Source organism: Polyodon spathula, chromosome 11, assembly GCF_017654505.1.
Source record: "Polyodon spathula isolate WHYD16114869_AA chromosome 11, ASM1765450v1, whole genome shotgun sequence".
Classification (NCBI taxonomy): domain Eukaryota; kingdom Metazoa; phylum Chordata; class Actinopteri; order Acipenseriformes; family Polyodontidae; genus Polyodon; species Polyodon spathula.
This window is the reverse complement of record NC_054544.1, coordinates 40,808,918-40,833,222: the sequence shown is the minus strand read 5'-3', so window position 1 is coordinate 40,833,222 and position 24,305 is coordinate 40,808,918. Positions and strand designations below refer to the sequence as shown.

Below are 24,305 nucleotides of genomic sequence, written 5' to 3'. Positions count from 1 at the left end.
GGGTGTCCTTGGCTCGCCACGCACCAGTGACCCCTGTGGACTGGCCGGGCGCCTGCGGGCCTGCCTGTAAGTTGCCCAGAGGTGCGTGGTCCTCCGACGCTATAGCTCTGAAGTGGCTGCATGGCATGTCTGCAGATTGAAAAGAAGTGGACGGCTGACGGCGCACTTTTTGGAGAACGCGTGTGTCCGTTTTCGTCTCTCCCGAGTCACCATGGGGGTGGCAGCGTTGGGCATTTCAAATTGGGGAGAAAAATCTGAAAAATAGTTGCCGATTCCAAATTAAAAAAAAAAAAAAAGATGAAATTGAAAATATAACCCTATGGCAGTTTCATGGAAAATATATTCAGTATAACAAATGGCCTTTTGGCTAACAGTGGGTCATGCTGTAGTGAAAAGTAGTTTTTAGGGTGAGAAAGTGTAGTATTTCTTGTATGGTTGTTGAGTGTAATTGTATTAATAATTGTAATTACTGTAGCACAGTTGTAACTGTAATTTGCCATTGAAATAAATTCTAGTTTTAACTATTGCTATACAGTGGTTAGTTTTAATATACTTCTGAAAAGACCGATTTGAAGATTGTGGTGATTTTCAATGGCCTCTTCAGTATAAACCAAAAGAGGGTTTTCTGTATATCATTACTCAGATTCATTGCAGGTGGTTTGATAGATTGAGACTCACGTTAATTACTGGCTTGAAATGAAAAGAGACCGGTGTCTATAGTATACAATCATTTTGAGCCTTAGCCAGTTCCAGTAGAAAAGGCTGGAGGGAGATCTGTCTGTTTCTCGACCCTGGGCTTTGGAGATACTTTTCATTTGTGGTTTCTATCTTGTCTGATGGTACCACCCTACCACCCACCCTAACTCCCAAACTTCATGTTTTCAATTTTCCACCAACAATTAAAAGCTGGTCTTCCTTAAGGTTGGCACTGAGTAACAGTTACTTTTGCCTTTTCCTTAGTATTACCACTTTGAACTGAACCTTTTTACATGGATAAAGTTTATCAAGTGCTTTTTTTTTTTTTTTTTTTTTTTTTTTCTTCCAACATAAAGATGACTGAACTTTGAACTTTATAGAGACAGTGTGCTGGTCCTCAGTCCTTCTGTTACACAACCCCTGTGCAGGATAGATAAACCAGATAGATTTATCAACTGATGACAGTATGAGTACTGAAATTCATGCCCTATACATATAGTGTAACAACAAGCCTGCAATTCAGCTGAACGCTACTTAAGATGGTACCTGTGTTAAGAATGACTAGCAAAAGCTTTCAGAAATCATACAACTTCAATTAAAATTAGACTGGCAAACATCTTGATTTAGTTTTTACTTCAAATCCAGCTGTTTGTTTTTAAGTAACTGGAATCAGCTGGGGTAGAAAATAAGACAATATTTTGCAAACAAAAGGAAAAAGGGTAAAAAATAAATATATGTGGGGTGATTTATTGTAAACTGTACATGTGCTTACTTGTTTCAGTGTAAATATTATGAAACTTAGCAGATATATGCAGGTGACAATACAATGCAAGCAGTGGTAGCAGCAGCCCAGATAGTTCAGAATGTAAGGAAAAGGGAGGGAGAGGCTTCTTAGCAGTCAGCAAACTGTGGTGCCAACGACAGGCTAGGAAAATCACTGCCTGAACCCTGATGGGAATGATCTGACTACAACATGTTGACTAAACAATGTTATTAATTCATGTTCATTGCTTTTTTATATGTTACGACCTCCCCTGGTAGTCCATGCATTTCAGTTTAGAACTGGACATGGTATTCTGTGTGGGGTCTAACTAGAGCATTATATAACCTTAGCAAAACTGCCTATGCGCCAATGCAACCAAACATTCTCTTTGTCTTATTAGTTGCCACATTTGTGAGTTTTGTTTGGCTCGTATGTGTTATTGTAATGGGTTACCCATGATTGCCTTCCAGTACCTTCTGCCAAAGCGTAATTTTATAAAAGTCAATACATGTTTAAATGCATGCCATACACTGCAGACACTGGTATTTTGATATCTTTCTTTTCTCAACAGTAATGCATCACTGTCTAACAATAGAATCCCCCTGACACACACCAAACAGGAGTTTGAATCACATTTAAAATACAGGCTGGTAATTAAGACTAATTAAAGTATTACTTTCTAGTGATTTAATTCTACTCTTGGCTCATTCATTATTGTGCCTTTTAGCTTTGACATGTATCAGCCTTGGAAAAGCGTATTTTGATTCGTAAAATTATTGCACACCCCCTGACTTTTCTTTCATTCTGTGCTGTTGCTGCCTTCAGAGTACTCTTGTTGTAAATGCACCCACCCCTCAGTGTCTCACGCCTCAGTATACTGCAGTTAATATCACAGTCCTACATTCAGCTAACCTTTTGAGCAAACATTCAAATATAACTGCCAGTGAACTAACACATGCCTGTGGTATTTATTGTTGCATTTGCCCTACAACGTTGAAAATGTCAGTATACTAGTAATTCCTTTAGGAACAGTATTGCATGTGTCTGACCTGTATTCTACTGCTGCATACATTATTTCGTTAAGAGCCTAATTACTGTAGTATATTACTAAATGCATATGTTTAAAATAATGTAAATATGTTAATTATATGTAGAGTATCATTAAAAGCATACTACAGATTTAGTTTTCGCCGACTTTTTTTTGGTGTTACAGTATATTTATTTTGGTGCTAGTTTCAAATGGAAATGAAGTTGCCTTAAATAATATAATATATAGGGGGTTTTAGATATAATACAAGTATATTTGTACCCACTCGGTGTCAGCCAGTAAGAGGTAGCAACTTTGATCGCTCATAGGGCGGATTTTTTGTAACCTAATTTCAGGGCTTTTTTTCCTTGTTTTGTGGAGAACTGCCCCACTCTACCTGTGAATTCCCTGTCAATAAGAAGCACAGTCTAACGACTTGTTGCCATAGTCGATGAAGCATAAAGGGTTAATAAAACATAATCGCAGGTGTTGTTACAAATGTTTTGAGATTTAAAACAAAACAAGTCCATGTAGAAAACAGAGGGCCTGTCATTTATAGGTAAAATATCAATGTGCACATTACGTAGTACCATTTGTTAAAATCATAGCAGCCTTTGCCTCAAGTGATTTTTTTCTCCACATGCTCAAAAAGACCCCACAGGTTTGGTTAAGCATTTAGATATCAGCAGCTAGTTTCTGAAATCAATAGATATACTGTTTTAAAAATAAGACTATAGCTGCATTTCTCCAAAGGTTTATGCATTCCGGATCTTCGGTGAACCTTTTCTCTGTCCTTTCCTGCCTCTGCTTTCAAGTTCTTTGTAGAGTAGAGCGATTTAAAAATTATTCACAAAGCAAGTGCTGTGTTGTTCAGAAACAGTTGTAACCCTCCATGCACATTGTGTAACGAGTAGTCCTTGAGGCAGAATTGAAATTGCTGTGAGTTTCATTTGAAGGAGGTTCATTAGCAATCAAGGTGTTTTAGGCACTGCAGCAGTTCAGATTTCTGTCTGTTGTTTTCCTCAGGCCTGAAAATCTCTGGATCTCTGGGGGCTAAACTGCGAGGATTAAGCTTTGGGTTTGAATAGATAAGGCACATAAGATAGTAACAGTTAAAAGTTGGGCTTTTTTTTTTTTGGAGTCAAGCGGCAGGATTTGGCCTTACTGTGCTCTAGCAGACTTGAGTTTTCTGCTATATATATATATTTTTTTGTATTATTATTATTATTTTTTTTGTGTGTGAACTTTCTGCAGTAAAACTAACATGAACTGCAGCAACCAAAGCTTAAATTCAACTTTTTTGAACGTCAAACTGCTATTGCTAGCTTAATTTTAAAAGCCCATGTTTTTTCTGTATCATTTATGAAGTTTATCCCAAAAATATGGTTTGTGGGAATCCAGCAAATTTAGAATGATGCACATAGGCCTGAAAGCTCATTTCCTGTAGCCAAGCCTCCTGTATATACACCTGCCTCCTTCTATACTGTACTTTGAATGGTGAAATACCCTTTAAATTAGCTACTGTAGTTAAGTGGGGGGGGGGGGGGGGGGGGATTACATGTTGTTCCCAAGGACCTGTACCCCCAACAGCTATATCCACCGACTAATAAAGGGATCTTAACTTGAAGGCAGATATCAACTTTATCATTCAGAGTAATTTTACATATGATAACTATTACTAAGCAATATCTTTGAGGATATTGCTTGAAGCGACACACATGGGATGTTAATAAGACCCCGCTGGTGCTTGCTATTCATTTCCCTCCTTGAGTGGGCTGTAGTGGCTTCTTAAGTTGCGTAGGATTTGCTAATCGGGTAAATTATTGAAACGGACATGCACTGTTCTTTTGCTTTTGTTGATTTGAAGACCGTGACCGGAGATAATTTGAATACACAGAATGCAGTCCAAGTTTTCAACATACAATATCTTTTTTTCATGCTCTATTTCTGTAAGAGTATTATAATTACTGGAGGGTAGAACAACCACTTTATGCCCCATGCTTTTCAATGCAGATCATCTTAAGTCACCTGTTTTTACTGGTAAATTTCAGTACAGTTGCTTAATACCATTCCTGTTAATGTCATGCCACACGTGTGATTGCTACATGAATATGTACCAGCTAGAATATAATTGGAGGCAACAGGGACAAGCCCCTGATAAAATCACTTGTTATTATTACACAGTCACATTTATCAGTCATACAACTGACCCACTTGATATCACTTTGGGAAAGCAGAAGATAAGAAGGTTTACATAAGTATGTGACAGTACAGTATCTCAGTACAGCATTCAAGAACACTGTGTACTGTACAGTATGTGTTCCCAACATATTTGTGTTCAATTGTTACAATGTGCTGAACATGTAGATGTATAGTATACTACCGAAATGAAGATGTATTGTAATCAAAGTACAGTAATACATTGTATTATATTTAACATTCCACAGCAAAACAGACATATTTGCCTCTCCATGTGTTGTAATGCTTGTTTTGAAAGATCTGGTACCTTTCTGTCTGACAGGTGAGAAATAAACAGTTTTTAAACCCTATTGAAAAAAAAATACTAATTTGTTGTTGCAACAAAGAACTCCATATACATAACAATAAAATAAAAAATGCTTTCATCAACAGTGTCGTCGCTCCTGTTCACATCAGACTGGTATTGTTCAAACCTAAAGATTGTTAAAACGTGGCTGGGCAAAGGTCAGCATGCAGCTACTGACACCAAGCATATACCGAAGCTACTGTAAATCAAGATTGCTACATTAGGTCTACAAGCAAAAACAATATCCCTTTCTCGATTACTGTCTGGTACCTTTAATCTTTACAAATTAACCTTTGCTTTGAAGTGGTGCTGTATTAAGTATTTCACAATATATTTGAATCAATACATTCTTTATGACTTATTGCAAAGCCACGGGCCAGAGTTCAGGCAGAAATGCTATTCTAAAGGGGTGGCTGCCTGTGCTGGAATTTCAAGCAGGAGCTTTGAGGACCATTTCAGCCACTTGTTCAAATTCATCATCTTCAAGCCGTGTGATTACCTTATTGCGGAGAAATCTTTCACTCTAATGGCCTCATTTTATGTTGTGTCTGACAGCCCTGCAAAACTACTTTTCTCCCAGATCTGCTTATGCCAGCATTCTCTAACCAGCAGTCCCGCATCACAGTGGCTCCTTTGTGTGCGCTTTATAGGACCTTGTAGCACTAGTAGCTCCTTGTCACTATTTAGGCTTTTTTTTATTTACTACCAGCTACCTGCTGAGCTATTCTTTTTTAATGGATGCTGCACATGTGTACTTTCCTTTTGAAAGAAGTGGGGGGGGAATGCAGTACTAAAAAACTGCACAAAAATGATATATTATAGGTTTGGAGATGCTTATTAACATATCTGATCCCGTATCATATGTTTTACTTCTTGTATAAAGCCCAGCATGTGCACTTATCCTGTAATACAAATTCAAACCCTAACATGAATTAATCGAGTTAAAATAAGCCCTGTCATATTAGAGAACTGGTAACATAACCATATGGACCCTGCTGAGTCTTTAGAAGGACCCTGGAGTTGATCCAAGGTTTTTTTTTTTTTTTTTTTTTTTTTTTTAATGCTAATTTCATGATACTTACTTCCAGACCATTTAAATGAAAATGTTCAATTTGTTGCTTGTAAAGTAATGTGGTTTAACAGTACCTAAAGCACCCAGCAGTCATAGACTGGTGGTTTATTTGACTTGATGAAAAACAAGTCATGATTCCTGTTTCCAAGTAGGTACTATTTTGACTGTATGGTTTTACTGTGCTGCTACAGCAGCAAGTTCATTGTTTTTGATATGTGGGCTATAATGTGGATTACAGTTTCGGCAACATTACAGTGTTGTACTATAGCTGGAACAGAATTAGGTAAATGTATAAGGAAATGAAAAAAGCAGGGTCAACCAGAAGTTGTAAATGTAGTCCCTGACCACAGTAACTATACATTGTAAACCTCAAGAATTACAAATGTCAAGACTAGGGATTCTGAAGACACCATGTATGATCAATGCTTAGGATGGGGCTCCACCTAGTGGTTGTTCTTGGTTACTTTAGGGCACAAATTGCTTGATGAACCTGCTACTCACTGTCCTGTGCCCTTATGAAATGCTGTAATGCATTTTAAATAAACAAGCTGTCATCGTGTTTTTCCACATGGGTCTTTCAGTGTTTCTGTTTGTATTCACAAGCAGCAATAACTTTCATCTTGTTCATTTCCATGTTTGAACCTGCCTAGTGATTGTGCTTGATACAATAGTGCATGTGTTGTTAAACTGTATGCTTGAATGTAACTTTCTGCTTGCCTTCCCCTGGGATTTCTTTGTAAATGAGCTGTTTGTAGCTCTCATGGCTTTTCCAGTGAATACAATTTTAAATAAATAAATAAACATCAAAATACATTTGAATTCAGCCTGTGGAGTGGGAACGTTTTGAATGCGATGTCTTTGTGAGTGGTGTTGTATAGGTTTTTGCAGGCAATTACATTAACTGTTCATTTACATAGCAGTTTGTTTTATCTAAAGGTCTAAGGGTGTGTTTAGTTAATAGGTGGATAATTGACCTACTTTATTTGTTTTTGTCATTTTATCTCAGCAACCTGTTATGTGCAGATTCCCAAGTAAGATCATTGCTGTCCATTGCATTGTGATATATGCAGGATGGTGCTGTTTTCAGCTATATTTCATCTGATTGGAGAATTGCTTTATATAATGAAAAATGAATAACATAACATAACATAGGTTATTGGCTTGTTTATATGGTAGTCACTATTGTACTGCTGGTTACACCTAGGGAATTGTATTGGCAATGGAATGGGGGTGCTCCATCTTCAAAACATAGTGTTCTACCACAGAAAATGGTTTATTCATATGTTTTTCTTTTTCTTTTTTTTTTTTAATATTTTAAATACGGATAGTCCAATTTTTTAAGCAAGTGCACAGGCCACTTTTCTGCTAGTGCTAAGAACAATAATGTAACTGTTTCTTCCTGCAATTAAGTTGTTTCTTGATTTGTTTTATCTCATTAAATGTATTTCACTCTTCCCTGCAAATCTGCCTTTTCTTTTGGACTTGCTTCATTCAAAGTGGGGCCCAGGACAGGCCATAAAAAAGCCTGGTTGTACCAGTCAGTCAGTAAGGCAATATAATCAATGTGTGTATGTTTCTTACTTGCAAAATGTAGTTAAAGCATTTATTTGCGAAGGCGTGGAAATTATTTACCGGTGGCCTGTGGCAATGCTTAGGCTTTTCTGGATATAATTCACAGCTTGTATCATGTCTGAGAAAAGGGCTGTGTTTCTGTAAGTAAAGCAGCATGCTTTGCAGGTTGAGATGTCATGCTTGCTTATAAAAGGCGAGCTTTTTATCACTTAATTCACTATCAGTAACATCTGTGGCAGAACAGATAATTGAAACAAGGAGCGAGAGTCTATGCTTTCCCCTAGTGACTCCTGATTGAACCCACAAGACTGAGGACTGCTGCCTATTTTTCCTGTCTTATTCTATGCAAGGGGCATTTCCTGGACCATTAACCCACAGTCACCCAGTGCCTCTCTGTGCAGACCCTGTTTTGTGCTGCACTGGTTCACGGAAGTTTGTTTAAAAGAGTGCACAAAATACTGTATAAAATCTATTACCATTTATATAATTTTTTTTGGTTTGTATTTTTTTTTTTTTGTGCATCTGCCAAAAATAAACACTAGAATTCACAATCTTTAATTGCTACATGTAATCCTCTGAAGCTGCTTAAATCATCTACCTCCTGCATTCCTGTCAGGCTCATTTTTACCTCTGATAAGTTCCAGCGTTTTACTGATTATTCAAAATCATCTTCTTAAACCGTCTTCATAAATTACAGTTTGTAGGAAGAAAAAAAAAGTCTGCTTCAGAATATATTACAGTGTGCCACATACCTTTTTGTTATTTATGGTTCAGCTTGATGGAACCTTAAAGTTGCCTCACTGGATTAGATGTGTAATATCTCATCCTTCTAAGCAGGCTGCAGGAAAGAGGGGCTGCTGGAAGTGAAGTCAGATAGCACCAGAGATTGGCCCTGACATTGAATGAATTATGCATGATTGGTATTAATCAGATCAGCTTTCCGTTCAGTTTTTTCAGAGGCAGTCACCCTCTAAAAAATGTGGCAATGCATGGAAGGGTATGAAGTTTATGGTGATTTCCCCCTTTTCAGATTTTGACCTGGTCCCTACTCTATTTTTATTCCTTATTAGACAGATAGACTGTATATGTGGAATAGGTGGAATATGGTAATGGAACAACATTTGCAGAGTAGTCTAATTTTCCCTGTTGTTTTTTCCTAGTGATTTCTTAATGCCCTAGGAACCCCTACGTGATTTAAAAAGTTATTCATATTTGAACCCATTTTTAAGGGGGTGTTAGTTTGCCCAAGACAACAGCATCACAGGCTTCTGTAATGGTTTTCGGGTGTTCATTAGAAATACTCACAAAAAATTCTAATTCTGAGGCTTTTTACTTGTACAGCAGTTGAGGTTACTGAATTAGTCTTGAGATGGTGCTTTCCTTGTCAAGGAGAGGGTGCCTGCCACAAGTGAGTGCACAGACGGGCCTGTCTTGTTTCTTTATGACTGGGCTGGAGCAGACGTGGTTCACAGGATCAGTATTAAAAGCTGTGTCATGTTTACTGTCAATGTCTATTAAGAGAGCATATGGTATCCATCACTGCTTTACAAGTCCACTCACTCAATATTTTATCTCCATCTGTTACTATTTTCTCTGTCCTGTTTATAAATCTTAACATTATTCCCAGGGCTAAGAGATAAATCAAGATTAAAAACCACTGTACCATATATATATATATATATATATATATATATATATATATATATATATATATATATATATATATATAATACACAATACTGTGAAAAAGTATTTGCTCCCTGTATATTCTGCATTTTTGTACATTTTTCACATTGAATTTGGTCAGATCTTTTTGTGGGTTGTAGTAGTATATAGAGGGAGTCTGAGAGAAAAAAATGACACCAGAGTTTGGTGCTTCTTTCATTTATTTGGTGTACAAGGTAACCAAACATGCAATCTTCAGGTGTGAAAAAGTGATTGCCCCCCTAGTTAACTCAACCCAGTTAAAGGGATGATTAGGGTCTGCTGTTTCAATACTTTGGTTAACAATCAGGGCTGATGGGCCAGCCCTGCCCAATATAAATCTGACTAACTTTGGCCCTTACCATCAGAGTGAAGTTGTCAGCACACTGGTTCTAGAGACACATCATGCCATAATCAAAAGAAATTCCTGAAGACCTCTGGAAAAAAGATGTTGATGCCTATCAGTCTGGACAGGGTTACAAAGCCATTTCTAAGGCTCTGGGGTTCCACCAAACCACAGTCAGAGCCATATTGTCCAAATGGAGAAAGTTTGGGATAGTAGTGAATCTTCCCAGGAGTGGCTCCAAGAGCAAGGCGTAAAGTCATCCAAGAAGTCACAAAGAACCCTAGAACAACATCCAGGGATCTCCAGGCCTCTCACGCCTCGGCTGTCAGTGTTCATGACTCCACCATCAGAAAGACACTGGGCAAAAATGGGATTCATGGCAGAGTAGCAAGGCGGAAACCACTGCTCACTAAGAAGAACATGAATGCTTGTCTCAAGTTTTCCAAAAAGCACCTGGATGATCCTCAAGAGTTCTGGAACAGTGTTCTCTGGACAGATGAGTCAAAAGTGGAACTTTTTGGCCAACATGGGCCCCATTATATCTGGCGAAAACCAAGCACTGCATTCCAGTAAGAAGCTCATACCAACGGTCAAGCGTGGTGGTGGTAGTGTCATGATTTGGGGTTGCTTTGCTGCATCAGGACCTGGATGACTTGCCATCATTGAAGGACCCATGAATTCTGCTCTGTATCAGAGAATTCTACAGGAGAATGTCAGGCCATCCGTCTGTGAGGTGAATCTGAAGCACAGCTGGGTCATGCAGCAAGACAATGATCCAAAACAGACAGGGAAGTCTACATCAGAATGGTGGAAGAACAAGACATTTAAAGTTTTGAAATGGCCTAGTCAAAGTGCAGACCTAAACCCCATTGAGATGTTGTGTCAGGACCTGAAACGAGCAGTTTATGCTCGAAAACCCACAAATGTCACTGAATTGAAGCAGTTTTTCATGAAGGAATGGGCCAAAATTCCTCCACGGCGCTGTGAGAGACTGATCAATAACTTGCAGTTATCGCTGCTAAAGGTGGCGTAACCAGTTATTGAGTCTAAGGGGGCGATTACTTTTTCACACGGGGGCATTGGGTGTTGCATAACTTTCTTTAATAAATAAATGAAATAAGTATCAGTCTTGTGTTATTTGTTTTTTATTTGTCACTTTTATCTAATATTAGATTTTGGTTGAAGATCTGATAACATTCAGTGACAAAAATATGCAAAAATACAGAAAATCAGACAGGGGGCAAATACTTTTCCATGGTACTCTGTGTGTGTGTGTGTGTGTGTGTGTGTGTGTGTGTGTGTGTGTGTGTGTGTATATATATAACCTTTGTAGAGCTCTTATTAATCACTTGTGTATGGAGCTGGGGAAATGCAAAATTAGTCCTCAGAAGCTAGCTTTTAATTTAAAACCTATAATAGTTTTTTACAACCATTTGTTAAATAATCTATCAGCCACTGTATTTGTTCAGTTAATTCTTCATTTGCTTTGACGTTACTTGAAGATTTTTTTTTTTTTTTTTTACTACATTTCTGTAAATTCATTTAAGACGGCGCTGTTATAGCAATGCCATGTTTAATTACACAATGTGTAAATAATGCTTACACTTTAAATTATGTTTCTTTTTGTATTTGGTACAATGAAAACTTGTCTTAGTGTAAATGGTACAGCTACTTTTACTGTAGCTAGTGTAGTGAAGGCCTGCATTGTGCAACAATTCCTTTTTATACATATAAGTATACAGCCTTATACAAGAGCATAAGACAATTCATGAAAGAGGAAGATATTCAGCGCATCTGTGCTTGCTGGTTCCTAGTAGCTGATAGATCTCAAAACTTTGTCAAGTTTGGTCTTAAAGGATCCAATTGATTCAGAATCAATACCATGGCAATGTATTCTGTCATAAAAAAAAAATAACAATGTTTCACAAGGAACAGTCTAAAATCACATTGTTCATAAATGTACATACACAAATCAGATTGTATTTTTTATTTGAGTTTTGTTACCTGTATATTGTGTTGATGTCATCATCACATATCAAAGCAGTTATTGCCTCAAAGAAATTTGACACACGACCACAGTGAGTTCAGCCCACCACTTCTCATGCACTTATTATAGTGTGTTCAACAAAGTAGCATTGGAGGTTGAAATAATATCATTTTACAGCAACCAGCAGTGAACCCTGTTTCTTCTGTCTTCCTCTATGAAGTTGGCAGGACGAGTGACGCTGCTCTGTCGTCTCTACACAGTGTGTATTTAAACTAATGAGTTGCAGAAGCTGCCAGGGCCTGGCTTTTGTCTGATTGTGTCCTTTTTTGTAAAAGCTATCGTGTTCAGAGAGATGCAACTGCATCAATCAAGCAGCATAATGTTTGTTTAGGGTTAGCCTATTAGTTTTCTAACTCTTATGAATTGGCATATTGTGCAGGTCCACGTTAAATTCCCTTCCTGATTAAATTATGAAATACAGGCATACAGTTATTATGATCTATGTTAAACCTATTAGGCTACTTAGGATTCATTGGGAAATTCTGCTGAGAAATGAAGGATCCAGGGTGGGCACATAGAGTATTGTATTGGAAGCTTTCTAAAAGTGCTACAGATCTCCTGTTCCACGTAGCCTACTTTAGACTGCATGACTGCAGTTATTACTGTGTGTGGCACTCGATGTCTAGGGATTGAACAAAAATGTAGCATCCACTTTTGCATAAATGGGCTGCACCATATGACTGCTTAATTTGTAAACCCCTTTATATCATTTGGTATGTCAAGTAAACAGTATCTTGAGAACCACATATTCAGTTGTGATGAGACTTGGTATAAACATTCTTTAGTGAAAGTTAGTGGGGATATCATAATCTTTAAAACTATTGAGATCATTGTAAAATTGTAAATTCAACTTTGAAAACTTAAATTATTGTCTGGAAAGTACCTTCCTTATAAGAGTAGCCTGACACTACCAGGGTCACCTCACTATGGTACATATGTCACACATAGAAGTAGATAGTGCTCCACGTTGTCTTGATGCTGAGGATTTTAGGAATGTACTGTATGTTACTGACATTTTTGTTAGTTTGATTTTTGAACTGTATTATAGGTACTGGTAGTTTATCTTCAAAGTTATTTACTGCCCTATGCAGAGCTGTTCAAAGCCATTGGAAGTTTAACTTATACTGTATTCATACAATGTATAATACAAATGTAGTCTCAAACAAGTCCCCCCCTCCCTATGGAGAGCTTGGTTTTCCTGATCAATCCCGGTCTGGAGAAGGATGTGTGATGTGTCAGTCTGTGAATGGCAGAAACCACAGAAGTGGTTTATTCGTCTCTTGTGCGAGTTGATTTAGTGTGTGATGTATTGGTCTACACTTGTACCTGGTTAGTTACCATAGGATTTTTTTAAGTAGAGGATTCTAACACTACGCTCATTAACAATTCTCCATAAAAAATAATTAATTACACTTCACTTTAATGTTTCAGTCTGATGATGTAAACAGCATATGTTGTATTGCAAAAGATTGAGAGATTGGTTAGTGCGGTTCAGACCATCTTCTAACAACAAATACATTTTTTTGTTTTTGTAGGAAATTTTACTACATCACCCTTCTGAGAGACCCAGTGTCGCGATACCTGAGCGAGTGGAGGCACGTTCAGAGGGGGGCCACCTGGAAGACCTCCCTGCACATGTGCGACGGGCGCACTCCCACCCCAGATGAGCTCCCCTCCTGCTATGAGGGCACGGACTGGTCTGGCTGCAGCCTACAGCAGTTCACAGACTGCCCTTACAACTTGGCCAACAATCGACAAGTGAGGATGCTGGCTGACCTTAGCCTGGTAGGCTGCTACAACATGTCCTTCATCCCTGAGAAGAAGCGGGCCCAGGTACTCTTAGAGAGCGCCAAAAAGAACCTAAGGGACATGGCCTTCTTCGGGCTAACTGAGTTCCAGAGGAAGACCCAGTACTTGTTCGAGCGGACCTTCAACCTGAAGTTCATCCGGCCCTTCATGCAGTATAACAGCACACGAGCGGCCGGAGTGGATGTTGACAACGACACTATCCTGCGCATCGAAGAACTCAACGACCTTGACATGCAGCTGTATGACTATGCCAAGGATCTCTTTCAACAGCGGTATCAGTATAAACGGCAGCTGGAACGCATGGAGCAGAGGATCAAAAACCGAGAGGAGCGGAGACTCCACCGGTCCAACGAATCTCCAAGGGAAGAAATGGAGGAGCAAGGGCGTCTGCCCACAGAGGACTACATGAGTCAAATCATTGAGAAATGGTAGCCAATGTGATGTTTTTACCCCTTTCAATTACAATGTCCTTAAAGTATAATAAAATACATTATTGAGAACTGGTGTTGGAGGTGGAGGTGTTCATCTCTGGCCACCTTCTCTGTGTATAAAGGACTACAGAAGTCACTACTTAGTTGAGAAGTGTGTTGGCTGTTGTTGCCACCTGAGTTCCTCACAATGCCATCCGAACTACATGAGCCACTTACGCAAGACCTTAATGTGAAAGAGGATCGCCTCTAGCCATCTTTTTTTTTTTTAAAGACTATGGGCCCACTTAGTGTTCCAGGTTGTGAAATACCATGGAAGTTGAATAAAAAAAAAAAAAAAAAATTACATTATTTAAGGAACATTTTCTGTAAAACAGAACTGGTTTGCTTAAAAAATAAATCAGAAAAACATGATGTTTTCAACAGGACCACTTGATTTTAACAACATAAAACAAAACAAAAATCATAGCAGACAAGATAGCTGCTGAGGCAATTTGTTCAAAGCTCTTTGAATGCATCTATTAGTGCTCTCTAATCATTGGGGCAGGATTGTAATCACTTGAATTGTTTTAAAACAGTTGTTGTTTTGTTTTTTGTTTTAGTTTTTTTTTTTTTTTTTTTTTTTTTTTAAATGGTGTATGGATCGTGAACTTGATTGACCATAGTTGTATAAAATGTTACGACTTTCTGAATTTTCTTAATTTATATGACAATTTTAGAAAAGAAAAGAAAAACAAATCTTCCACTCCTCCCTTTTCTGTTTTATAAAATGTTATTTTGCAGCTGTGTGATTACCATACCATTCCATCTGTAACCTACTGTAGTTAGGGTCAAATCCTGCAGTGTTTTTGGAGATTTGCACAGTGGATTGTGGTGCAGATCATTGTGGATTATGCCCCATTATCAGTACAGGCACTTACCAGATGCCACTCCTGTAAACAGTATGAAGATTGCAGGGGGCTCTGGCCATGACACTAGCTATGTATTTTGAAGGCAGAGAAATAAAATGTTCTAACTGCTGACCCAAAGAACCTTGGGAAGAATCTTAAACTATTTTAATTGAAATCTGATGCTCATACTTTTAGGAGTATTTATCTGCAAGATGACCTTGCACACATCATAAGGAAACCATTCGTAATGCAAAATACAATTTCAACTCTCACTGACTTTCAGTGGGAGGTTGACCCCATTACCCATCTATCAAGCTACAGTGGGACATTCTGGAACAGAGCAGAGAAAACAAATGAATCCATCATCTCCTTGTCTTGTGTTTTTAACAGCACTTAAATATTTTGCCTTCTGAACATCATAACTGCCATTCATCTCCAGACAATGACTTGACCTTAATGCTCTTGTCACGGTTGTATAATGTGCTCTGCATCGTCCTTTTATTTCTACTGTTGGAGGGTGATACAGTTTTAAGGTGGGATGAGGACCAGCTGCAGTCATTTGTGGGGAATCTACTTCTTTGCCTTTTTTATACATGTGTAAAATCTCATTGATGCTTGTTCTAGACAGAATCTTGGACTGTGTCATTCTCAGGGTAGAATTGCAGAAGTTCTTACAGCCACTGTCAGCTGGAGTGATTCCATGTTGTCCTTGGATGCTTTTCGTCCCATTCCCGTTTCCCATAGAAATACAGTGATTGCACAGGGAGTATGCCTCTTGGGCCATGTTATGGATGGTCAGCAGAACTTTCATTATCAACAACAAAGAGAGAATAGTCAAGGCAGACCAAATGGCAGGGTTGATAAGGCATGTCCTTGTTGTTATTTATTATTATAGCTTGTAAAGAACATTCTAATGAAAAGTTATTGGATGATGCCCCTGTGCCATTCAACACAGGATATTCAGCTCAGGTCACTGAAACCAAAACTCAGTGACTGAGTATAGACAACAGTCTCTGTCATCCATCTCTCTCTCATCCGATTTACAAGCTGTTGTGTCAAACAGATTGTCAAAGTTAATTTTTGACCACCTAACCAGATCCATGTACCTTAAAACAAAAGCAATGACGGGTATTACAACACTGATTTAACTGAAGCTAGTATAAATTTGAATTCTACTTGCATTTCGATACAGGTTTGGTAAAGGAAGGCCAGTGCTCATGAAAACTGAATATAATCTGTACACAGTAATATCTGCATAAACAGACACTTATTGAGAGGCATGTCCTTATATTGTATAAATACACTGTGAATGTTTTTCATCACAAGAATTCTAAAAATGGTTCTGTTTTAGTCAAATGATTGCTGTAGATGTTTTGATTTTGTTTGTTTAAATAAAAACACACTTTCTAAACAACTACCATATATCAATATTGCCACATTGAAACGCCTTTCTTTAAGCGTCTGTTTTTGACAGATTTGACTGAACAGGGCCTAAACCAACTTTTTCTCCAAAAGTCCTTTGGTAGGTTTATAGAAAGGCTGTTGTGGAGGACTAGTCTCTGTATTTCAGTTCAAAGGTTGTGTAACCAGTCAGAAGGCCATTTTGCTATATTTCAAAATGTGTTGTCTGGCTTCAAGCACAGCTTTATGTGCTTCAGAACTTTTATGAGAGAAGATGGGTTTATGGATGAAGGTTGTTGGTGAAAGCCCTAGGTAAAACAAGCAACACCAATCATTTACTGCTCTTACTGTATTGCTCCAAGTATTTATGTTATTCATGCAAAATGGATCATCAAGCCATTAATAAAGAGATTTCATTTTTAATGGGATGTGTGTGTGTCTCTCTTTTATTCAGTGCCATTAAGGAGTGTTAATATGGACATCCAACACCGGTTCACAGAACTTCATTATAATATATGGAACAACAATCACTGGTGAAGAAAAGAAGAGGAAATGTCATGGTCTGACACAGTAGCCAAACTGACTTCTGACATTCATAACCCTAAAATTAGCATTCACTTTCAAATGTTACATATAGGAGGATTGTTGCTTTTCAGTTGTAAGTCTGTGCTAAATGTTTGGTAATTTTTGTATGAGAACATCTGTTTAAAAACAAAAGGGTAATTTTGTAATATCCAGCTACCTGTAAAATATCAGTTCTTAAATAATAAATCAGTAATGAAGAATGAAGAAACAGTGGTACCAACAGTTATTTAGACCATTACTTTAAGTTTCAATGTAGGAAGATCATTTTTATTTTTCCTTTTCTAATTTAAAAAATACTTTAAGTGCATTTAACACACGTGATGCACACCTCAAGACGGTTACCCACAAATCTGGACAACTTCATCAAGAAAAAGAACAGGACATTAACCAAGCTATCCCAAATACGGTAGTTTTTCACCATTGCAATAGTATTGTATACAAAGATTTAATTCAAGTGGAAGTCTATTTAATTATTCTAGAGGATAGTGTATGTTCATTAAGCTCACTACAGGTGACTGCATTACATAATTAGTATTAATTCAAAGAGATGTTAAATACATCTAGACGATGTGCAAGTTTTACATTTGTGTAGAGATTAGTGACAAGCCTTTATGAAACTGACAAATGTGTTTAAACCACATCCCATGAGGGAGTTAGCTGTGACTAATTAAATTAATGCCAATTATTTATTTTTGTTTTTTAGAAATACGGACCACTCTTGTTAAAATTGTCTTTTTGAGAGCTGTCACTTTATCGTAATAATTACTGGCTGGTACCTAGTATAGTAACATCAGTCCTAAAAAGCGTGTGTTATTGTCCAAGGATTTCCTCGTTGTCTAAAGAATCTGTTAGCTCCATTTTGTTTGATATCCTTCTGTCTAAATTTCCAGTTTTCTTCTTTTAGTGCCACTACCTCTACACCTTATTTTTATAACATTCTTATAATGAGAAAAGGCCATAATACTGAACCTTGTAGATGGTTTGCACACTTCTATACGTCTGTCACCTTCCTATGTTCAGTTTTTGTCAGGCTTCTCTTTCCATTCAGTTCTTCTGTCTTGTGCCTGCTTTGGCACATGCTAACAGCAATCCCTGTAAGACATTAGCTAATCTGACTAGTCAAATTGTCCTAAACAGGGGTCTATTGTGGGTGTTAAGGCTATTGTAAAGCAAGTGCAAAGTCAAAGGAATATTTTCTGAGAGGAATAAAAGTAACAGCATAAATCTAGCAGAAAGTCCAACACAGTAAAGAGCAGCTCTGTGTAGTTTAGTTGTATATGTACTGCTGCAAATGATTGTTTTCCTCTCTGAAAACTTGTCTTTGCCTCTGAAATTGCTTTAAAGTACAGTAGGTAGACTGTAATAACTTTAAATTATATAATTGCGAATTTAGAATGGAATAGCGAATGTCACAAAAAAAGTCATGTGTAGAGGAATGAACAGTCATGCTTTATATTAACTAGACAGTAATTGAGAATAATTACATCCTTATAAAGCATTACCAGGTCATTTAGGAATAATTAATTTTATTGCCCTATGCATAGACCCACACTTAACCCTTATTAAAGTGTATTAACTGGAAAAAGAAATTGCCAGGTTATTACCATAGCAATTAGTCTATTGCTGGTTCCTCCTATGCGGTATTGTTATTGACTTGGCATGACCGGATTGATTTCATGCTTAGGGGAATTATAATAAAACATATTCAGACGGGTTTTTAAAAAATAAACTTCATCAGCTGCCCAGCTTACTTTTTAATTATGTCCTAATACCAAATTTCATAAATTCAATGAATAGTATTTTGAATATGTTATCTACAGGGAGTATTAGTTGCCTTAATGTTTTCTTTAGGCACCTTGTCAATTTGAAATGCTGTAATATTTATCAGAGGGATGAGATGTAATGGTACTGATGCCAACAGCATATGGGATTTATTTAATTTAGGCTTTTCCAAAACACCTGAACTCAGCAACGCACAAGACAGCATTGATTCCTCAAGAGAGTACAGGCCCCCAAAGCCTTTAGCAAAATGTGCTAGACCAGTCATACACATGTATAGCGATACAGCACTTCTAATGTCTGGTTTCACAGTAATTCAAGATTAATGGAACCAGATGAATAGGTCCTTAATGTAAGGTTGGAATTGTAAATCCTGTTTTTGTGCCTGGTCTACAGTATTTATACCCATTACCATAGAAAGCTCCCCTTCCCCAAAATGGCAATATCCAATCCTGTCAGAATTGATATACAGTTCAATTAGACCTTGGAACAGAGCGTTCCACCTCACCATCAGTGTTAAAAGGTTGTCCTGTTCCATTCTCAGTGCTGTGTTATAAATAACAGGGATGGCCTTGTTGATGCTCAAAGCCAGGCTTTGGCACTAGGTCACAAACTGCAACAGGGATCCCTTTGGTAGTAAAGTTTCTGAGCGCGCCAGCAGCCCTGAGCTTCATCCTTTACAGTTCGGTGCATGGTGAAATACCAAAATAACAACGAATACCACACAATAGCCACAGATAATGTGATTTATTCATGATGTCCCAGAAATGCTTAATGTGATCTGTTTGGCCCCCAGCTAACATTCTGTACAGAACCTACACTGCGGTAAGTTTTTATGTTGATGCTGGAACTCAGTCCGCAATTGATGACTGCATATGCCTGCTAGAACAACATTAAAAGCCTAAGAACATCAACTGGTATACAGTACTGTAGCTCCTTATCATGCCAAGAGGAGCACTACAGAATAAAAACATGCATTGGCTACACAGGTCTCAAATGTGCAGTTTTGAAAGAAACATGTTGTAGTAAACTTGTATTTACATTTTAAAACATGATATCTGGTACAACATTAGGTTAAAGACATTTCTCAGGAAGTCTTACACTTGCACTAAAGTATTTCACCTCGGCAATGTCTTCTGGATCAAAGCATGTAACTGGCTGAAAGCATATCAGTCAATTGGGGAAGCAGCTGGTTGTTTGATGACAGGACAGAAGCTTTTGAAGGCAGTGGACAAAAACATCCTTCAGGTGAAATGACCAAGGAAATGCACTGCTGTCTGAAACAGAGATTTGTTTAAACGAGTGTAGTAGCAGATATGTTGAAATAAAAATACTGTACATTTCATATGAGACCTATATACTGCAAAACAGATAAGATATATGGAGTTGTGTAGAACAAACAAGTCTTTAAACTTAAACAGTGACAGAGTGGGGTAAAGATCCATGCTTCTCGTCAAATGTGTACACAAGGATACATTTAACAAGAACATGTATTATATTTGTATGTTTTTTTAATTTCAGCTAAAATTAGATTTTTTGGACTTATTTCCATAAAATGAATGTCCATATTTTTTTCTTTAAGTACATTTATCGACCCGTACTGTATTTTTTTGTTTGTTTTTTTCTATTTCATCTAGCTGTTCCTCGTCCACTGTTATGTGTTGCTGGTGCACTTATTTTATTTTATTTATTTTTTCATTATGACTGCTGTCTTCACTCAGAAAGTTGGTGTTGTACCAGTTATGTGGAGTTTCATCCCCAAATATGTTAAAGGAAATTGGTCAAATGCCATTCATTTTTGGCTGTGGTTTTGTAACTAATAACAAATAAAATGGCAGTTTGTCATGGAATTTAGAATGCGTGGTGCGTAGTGATTTATTCAGTGTGAACGGCTCATTAGTTGCTATACGCTATATATACGCATAGTCATGTGATGCTGTTTAACCAATCAGAAGTTGTTATTTTCCCAAGTTGTGTTGCTGAGGATTGCTAGCCTCATGGGAAATCTGAAAGGGTTTTGATTTTAAACCTCTTTTCACAGGGCTCCCGAGTGGCACATCCAGTTAAGGCGCTTTGCGTGGAGTGCAGGAAGTGCCCTGTAGCCTGGAGATAGCAGGTTTGAAGCCAGGCTATGTCATTGCCGACCATGACCGAAGGTTCCTAGGGGGCGGGGCACAATTGGCTGAGTGCCGCCTGGGTAGGTTGGGCTTAGGCTGGCAGGTAATCCACAGATCACCACGCACCAGTGACCCCTGATGCACTTCGCCTCAGCTGTCATCCTAAACTTTACCAATGGAGGGCTATTTAGCAAATTTACAAGGTCACCAAAGTACTGCTCATTATTTGTAGATTCTGTGAACCAAGTTAACAACCCAATTTTACATGGGTGGGCTTGGTTTAATCCATTTTGGAACTTCATTGTAAAATGTTTCCCTGTTTGAAGACTGCCTTTGCATATAGAAACTATCAGACACACTCTTGTAAAAGCCCAGAGATTAGACTATATAGCTTGTAAAGCTTATTTTGATATCCTTGATACTGGACCTGTAAAAGTGTAAATCTCTGTGTGTCTTAAGTATTTTAATATAAATTTTAATGGAAGTGCTATTTAATCCCTGGAGTACCCATTTATGACCTAGCCCCTATTTAGACCCTAATTAATTATGGTCTGGGTGTTGCAAAAACAGATACATTTTTATTCACAAATAAGTTAAATACATACAAAACAGAGATTACAAATTAAGCAAATTAGCCTCATTATCACTGGTCAACTGACAAGTTAAAAAAAAAAAAAATAGTTAAAGTTTCTGAGCAAAAAGAATGTGTTGTGTATTTACCAAATGTTTGTGAGTTGTAAAACAAGTCAAGTAAAAAATCAGCAGTCCACATTTATTTTGGCACTCAACAATAGCTCTCCAAGCGGTAGGTTCTCCACGCTTCTGTATTCTGGAGTAGTCTAGTGCTAAAAGAACATGCTGCCCTATTTATAACCCCTGCATGGGCAAAAATCCCTCTAACCAACCCGTAGCATGCATTACTTTCACAACTTATTGCACAGTTGAATTACATGCATTCATTGCATTTATAAACATATGCAGCACAGAAACAACAGGTTTCTACAACCCAAAAGAGACACCTGGACACAGATGAAACAAGATAATCTGCATCAGAAGACCTCAGTTGATGCCAAGAGGTAAAAGGAACCGGTACCTTAAATATAATTGGAAGTCAATTCTAATTCACTTGAATAGGACTTATGAGCTCAGCTGGTTTGGTCTGGTCAAAATAATAGCAGTTGCATTGTTTACTATACTATACCCTTAACAGTTTACCACAGTAATTTTGCTGTTTTTCCCATTATAATACTATGCATTTACATACTTTACCATGGTTTGCCATATTATTATTATTATTATTATTATAATAATAAATAATAATAATAATAATAATAATAATAATAATAATAATAATTTCTTAGCTGGTGCCCTTATCCAGGGCGACTACTGTTGTTACAAAGTATCACATTATAAAATATCACATATAAGAACAGTTATAAAATACAATAAAATCAGTAGTAAATAAGAGCAAATTCAAATGAGAGAAAATAAAAATACAGTAAATTAATTTTGAGAGCAAAATTACCTTTATGTTTTACCACTCTAGGTTTTACCATTCTTACCTTTGCTTTATCATGCTTTCACTGTGCTTTACTACACTTTGCCATTATTTTAATTTGGTAGACTTTGATAAGAGTAATTTACTAACAAAGTAGATCAGCACGAGAAGCATTATAATGCCATACCATACTTTACCATTTAAGTATATTCCTTTATATGATAAGAATGCATGGTTGTCTACTGGGTATTTCAATGCACGCTCTATATGCAACACTAAAAATGACTGCATTGAAAAAATAGTTTTAATTGTTTTGAGCCCTCGGGAAACATACATCCAACACTGGATCATGCATTAAATTTATTATTTTTATTATTTTACAGCAGACATGGTACACTATGCATTTATTTTATTTTTTTGCTGCAGTCTGTAATTAAAATCTGGTAATTTTACAAAATTAACCAAACAATGAAGTTTCAAAGCCTTTTAAGCCCTCTCCATTTGTGTGTTCCTTTTGTAAAAGCAGCAAGGAATTCACTGGAGTAAACACCTTTAAAACACGATTTAAAGTGCTAGAAAATATAGGCCATGTTTAAAATGTATCTACTCTCATATCTAAGCATATACAAATAGTGTATTCAAATGCAGAGTTTTGTTGAACAAATAGTTCGAATGCAGAGTTTTATTTGAAATGTATCTTGGTGTGTTATTTGTAACCTGCAATGATTGAGCTCTGTAATGACATACTGTGAATCACTTCTATGTGTCTGCCCCATATATCAGCTCAAGGCTGGTGACTGCCATATATTGTTTCTTGTAGTTGACATCACTCACATGGACAAACAATTTCACCTGTTCCCTGAATGAAGGTCAAAGCTGATAGGATCATTAAAGGAACAGTTTTTTGGTCCTATTTTAAGTCACAGAAGGGAATTAAAAGAAAATCCATACCCACTTTCATCTGTAGAAATCGTTTACTCAAGTCCAAAGATGTTTCACTGTGCAAAGTATTGCCTGCTTTGTGGTGAAATTGGATGTATGTTGTAGGTCACATTGCTCCATGATGTTCTTTTATAGTTGAAATGGCTGTTCAGTACTAATAAAGCATATCCAATTCCTGTTAAAATTCCTCATCAAATCAAGGGGTTTTGGAGAGTCCTAAACATTAATTTCAACTATGACTCACATAAATATAAATACAAATATTTATAGAAAGAATGAATAGGCTAAAGTTGAAAACAGAAAACTACCCCAATAGAATAAGGTCTTAGAAACAAGTCTGCATGTTTAACAGTGGAAAGTGAAAGGTATTTAATATTCACTTTATCCCAAGATATCTGGACATACTGCTGTTTCTATAAACTAAGGCAAACATCATAGCAGAAGTCAGAAGCAGAATAGAAGAAGCACAACTCATCACTAACTGAACCCTCAGCTCATCACTGCCTGAACCCTCTATGTGACTTTAAGAGTAAACAGTAAGTATCTCGGTGAGACAGTGGCTCCCTGCTTCTGTTTTTCTTCCTAATCTACAATAGAACTTTTTGAGATAATTTGTAACCACTGACCTATGCAATATATACCAGTAGCTTACCAATTTGGCTGTCAGTTTCATAGTGTCAAGCAGGTTTCAAGAGGGAATGTAGATAAACATTAGGTCACTTAAAGTAACCCTGGTTCCCTGAAAGAGAGGACGACCACCAATGACATTAAATATGGGATATTTCTGCCCATTGGGTAGGTATTGCTGAACTCTCTATACCAGAGCTGCCGATAGGTCCCTTCCTGGGATGATGCACTCGGTCCCGTCCACCGAGGGGAGAAAACTATCATCCAAAGTAAGCCATTTTTCTCTTTCCTTCGAACTCGTGAGAGCGACCGATGCGACCTCGCAGTTGGTGGTCGTCATCTCTTTCAGGGTTATGGTAACCTAACATTCCCTTTCAATTCGAAGATGAACACCAATGACATTACGTATGGGATAAGAATACCAGAGCCATCGTGAGGAAGAAGGAATGGCTGCCTA

At 37.4% G+C, this 24,305-nt stretch overlaps 1 protein-coding gene across 1 annotated transcript in view; it reads left to right on the top strand.

Moving 5' to 3' along the window:
* LOC121322928 (heparan-sulfate 6-O-sulfotransferase 1) overlaps nucleotides 1-16,726 on the top strand; it is a 143,257-nt gene extending 126,531 nt beyond the window's left edge. Inside the window, exon 2 of the mRNA XM_041263556.1 lies at nucleotides 13,308-16,726. Within this exon, the coding sequence (XP_041119490.1) occupies nucleotides 13,308-14,013 (706 nt within the window). The 3' untranslated portion in view covers nucleotides 14,014-16,726. The remainder of the gene's footprint in view (nucleotides 1-13,307) is intronic.
* The last annotated feature ends 7,579 nt before the right edge of the window (nucleotides 16,727-24,305 follow it).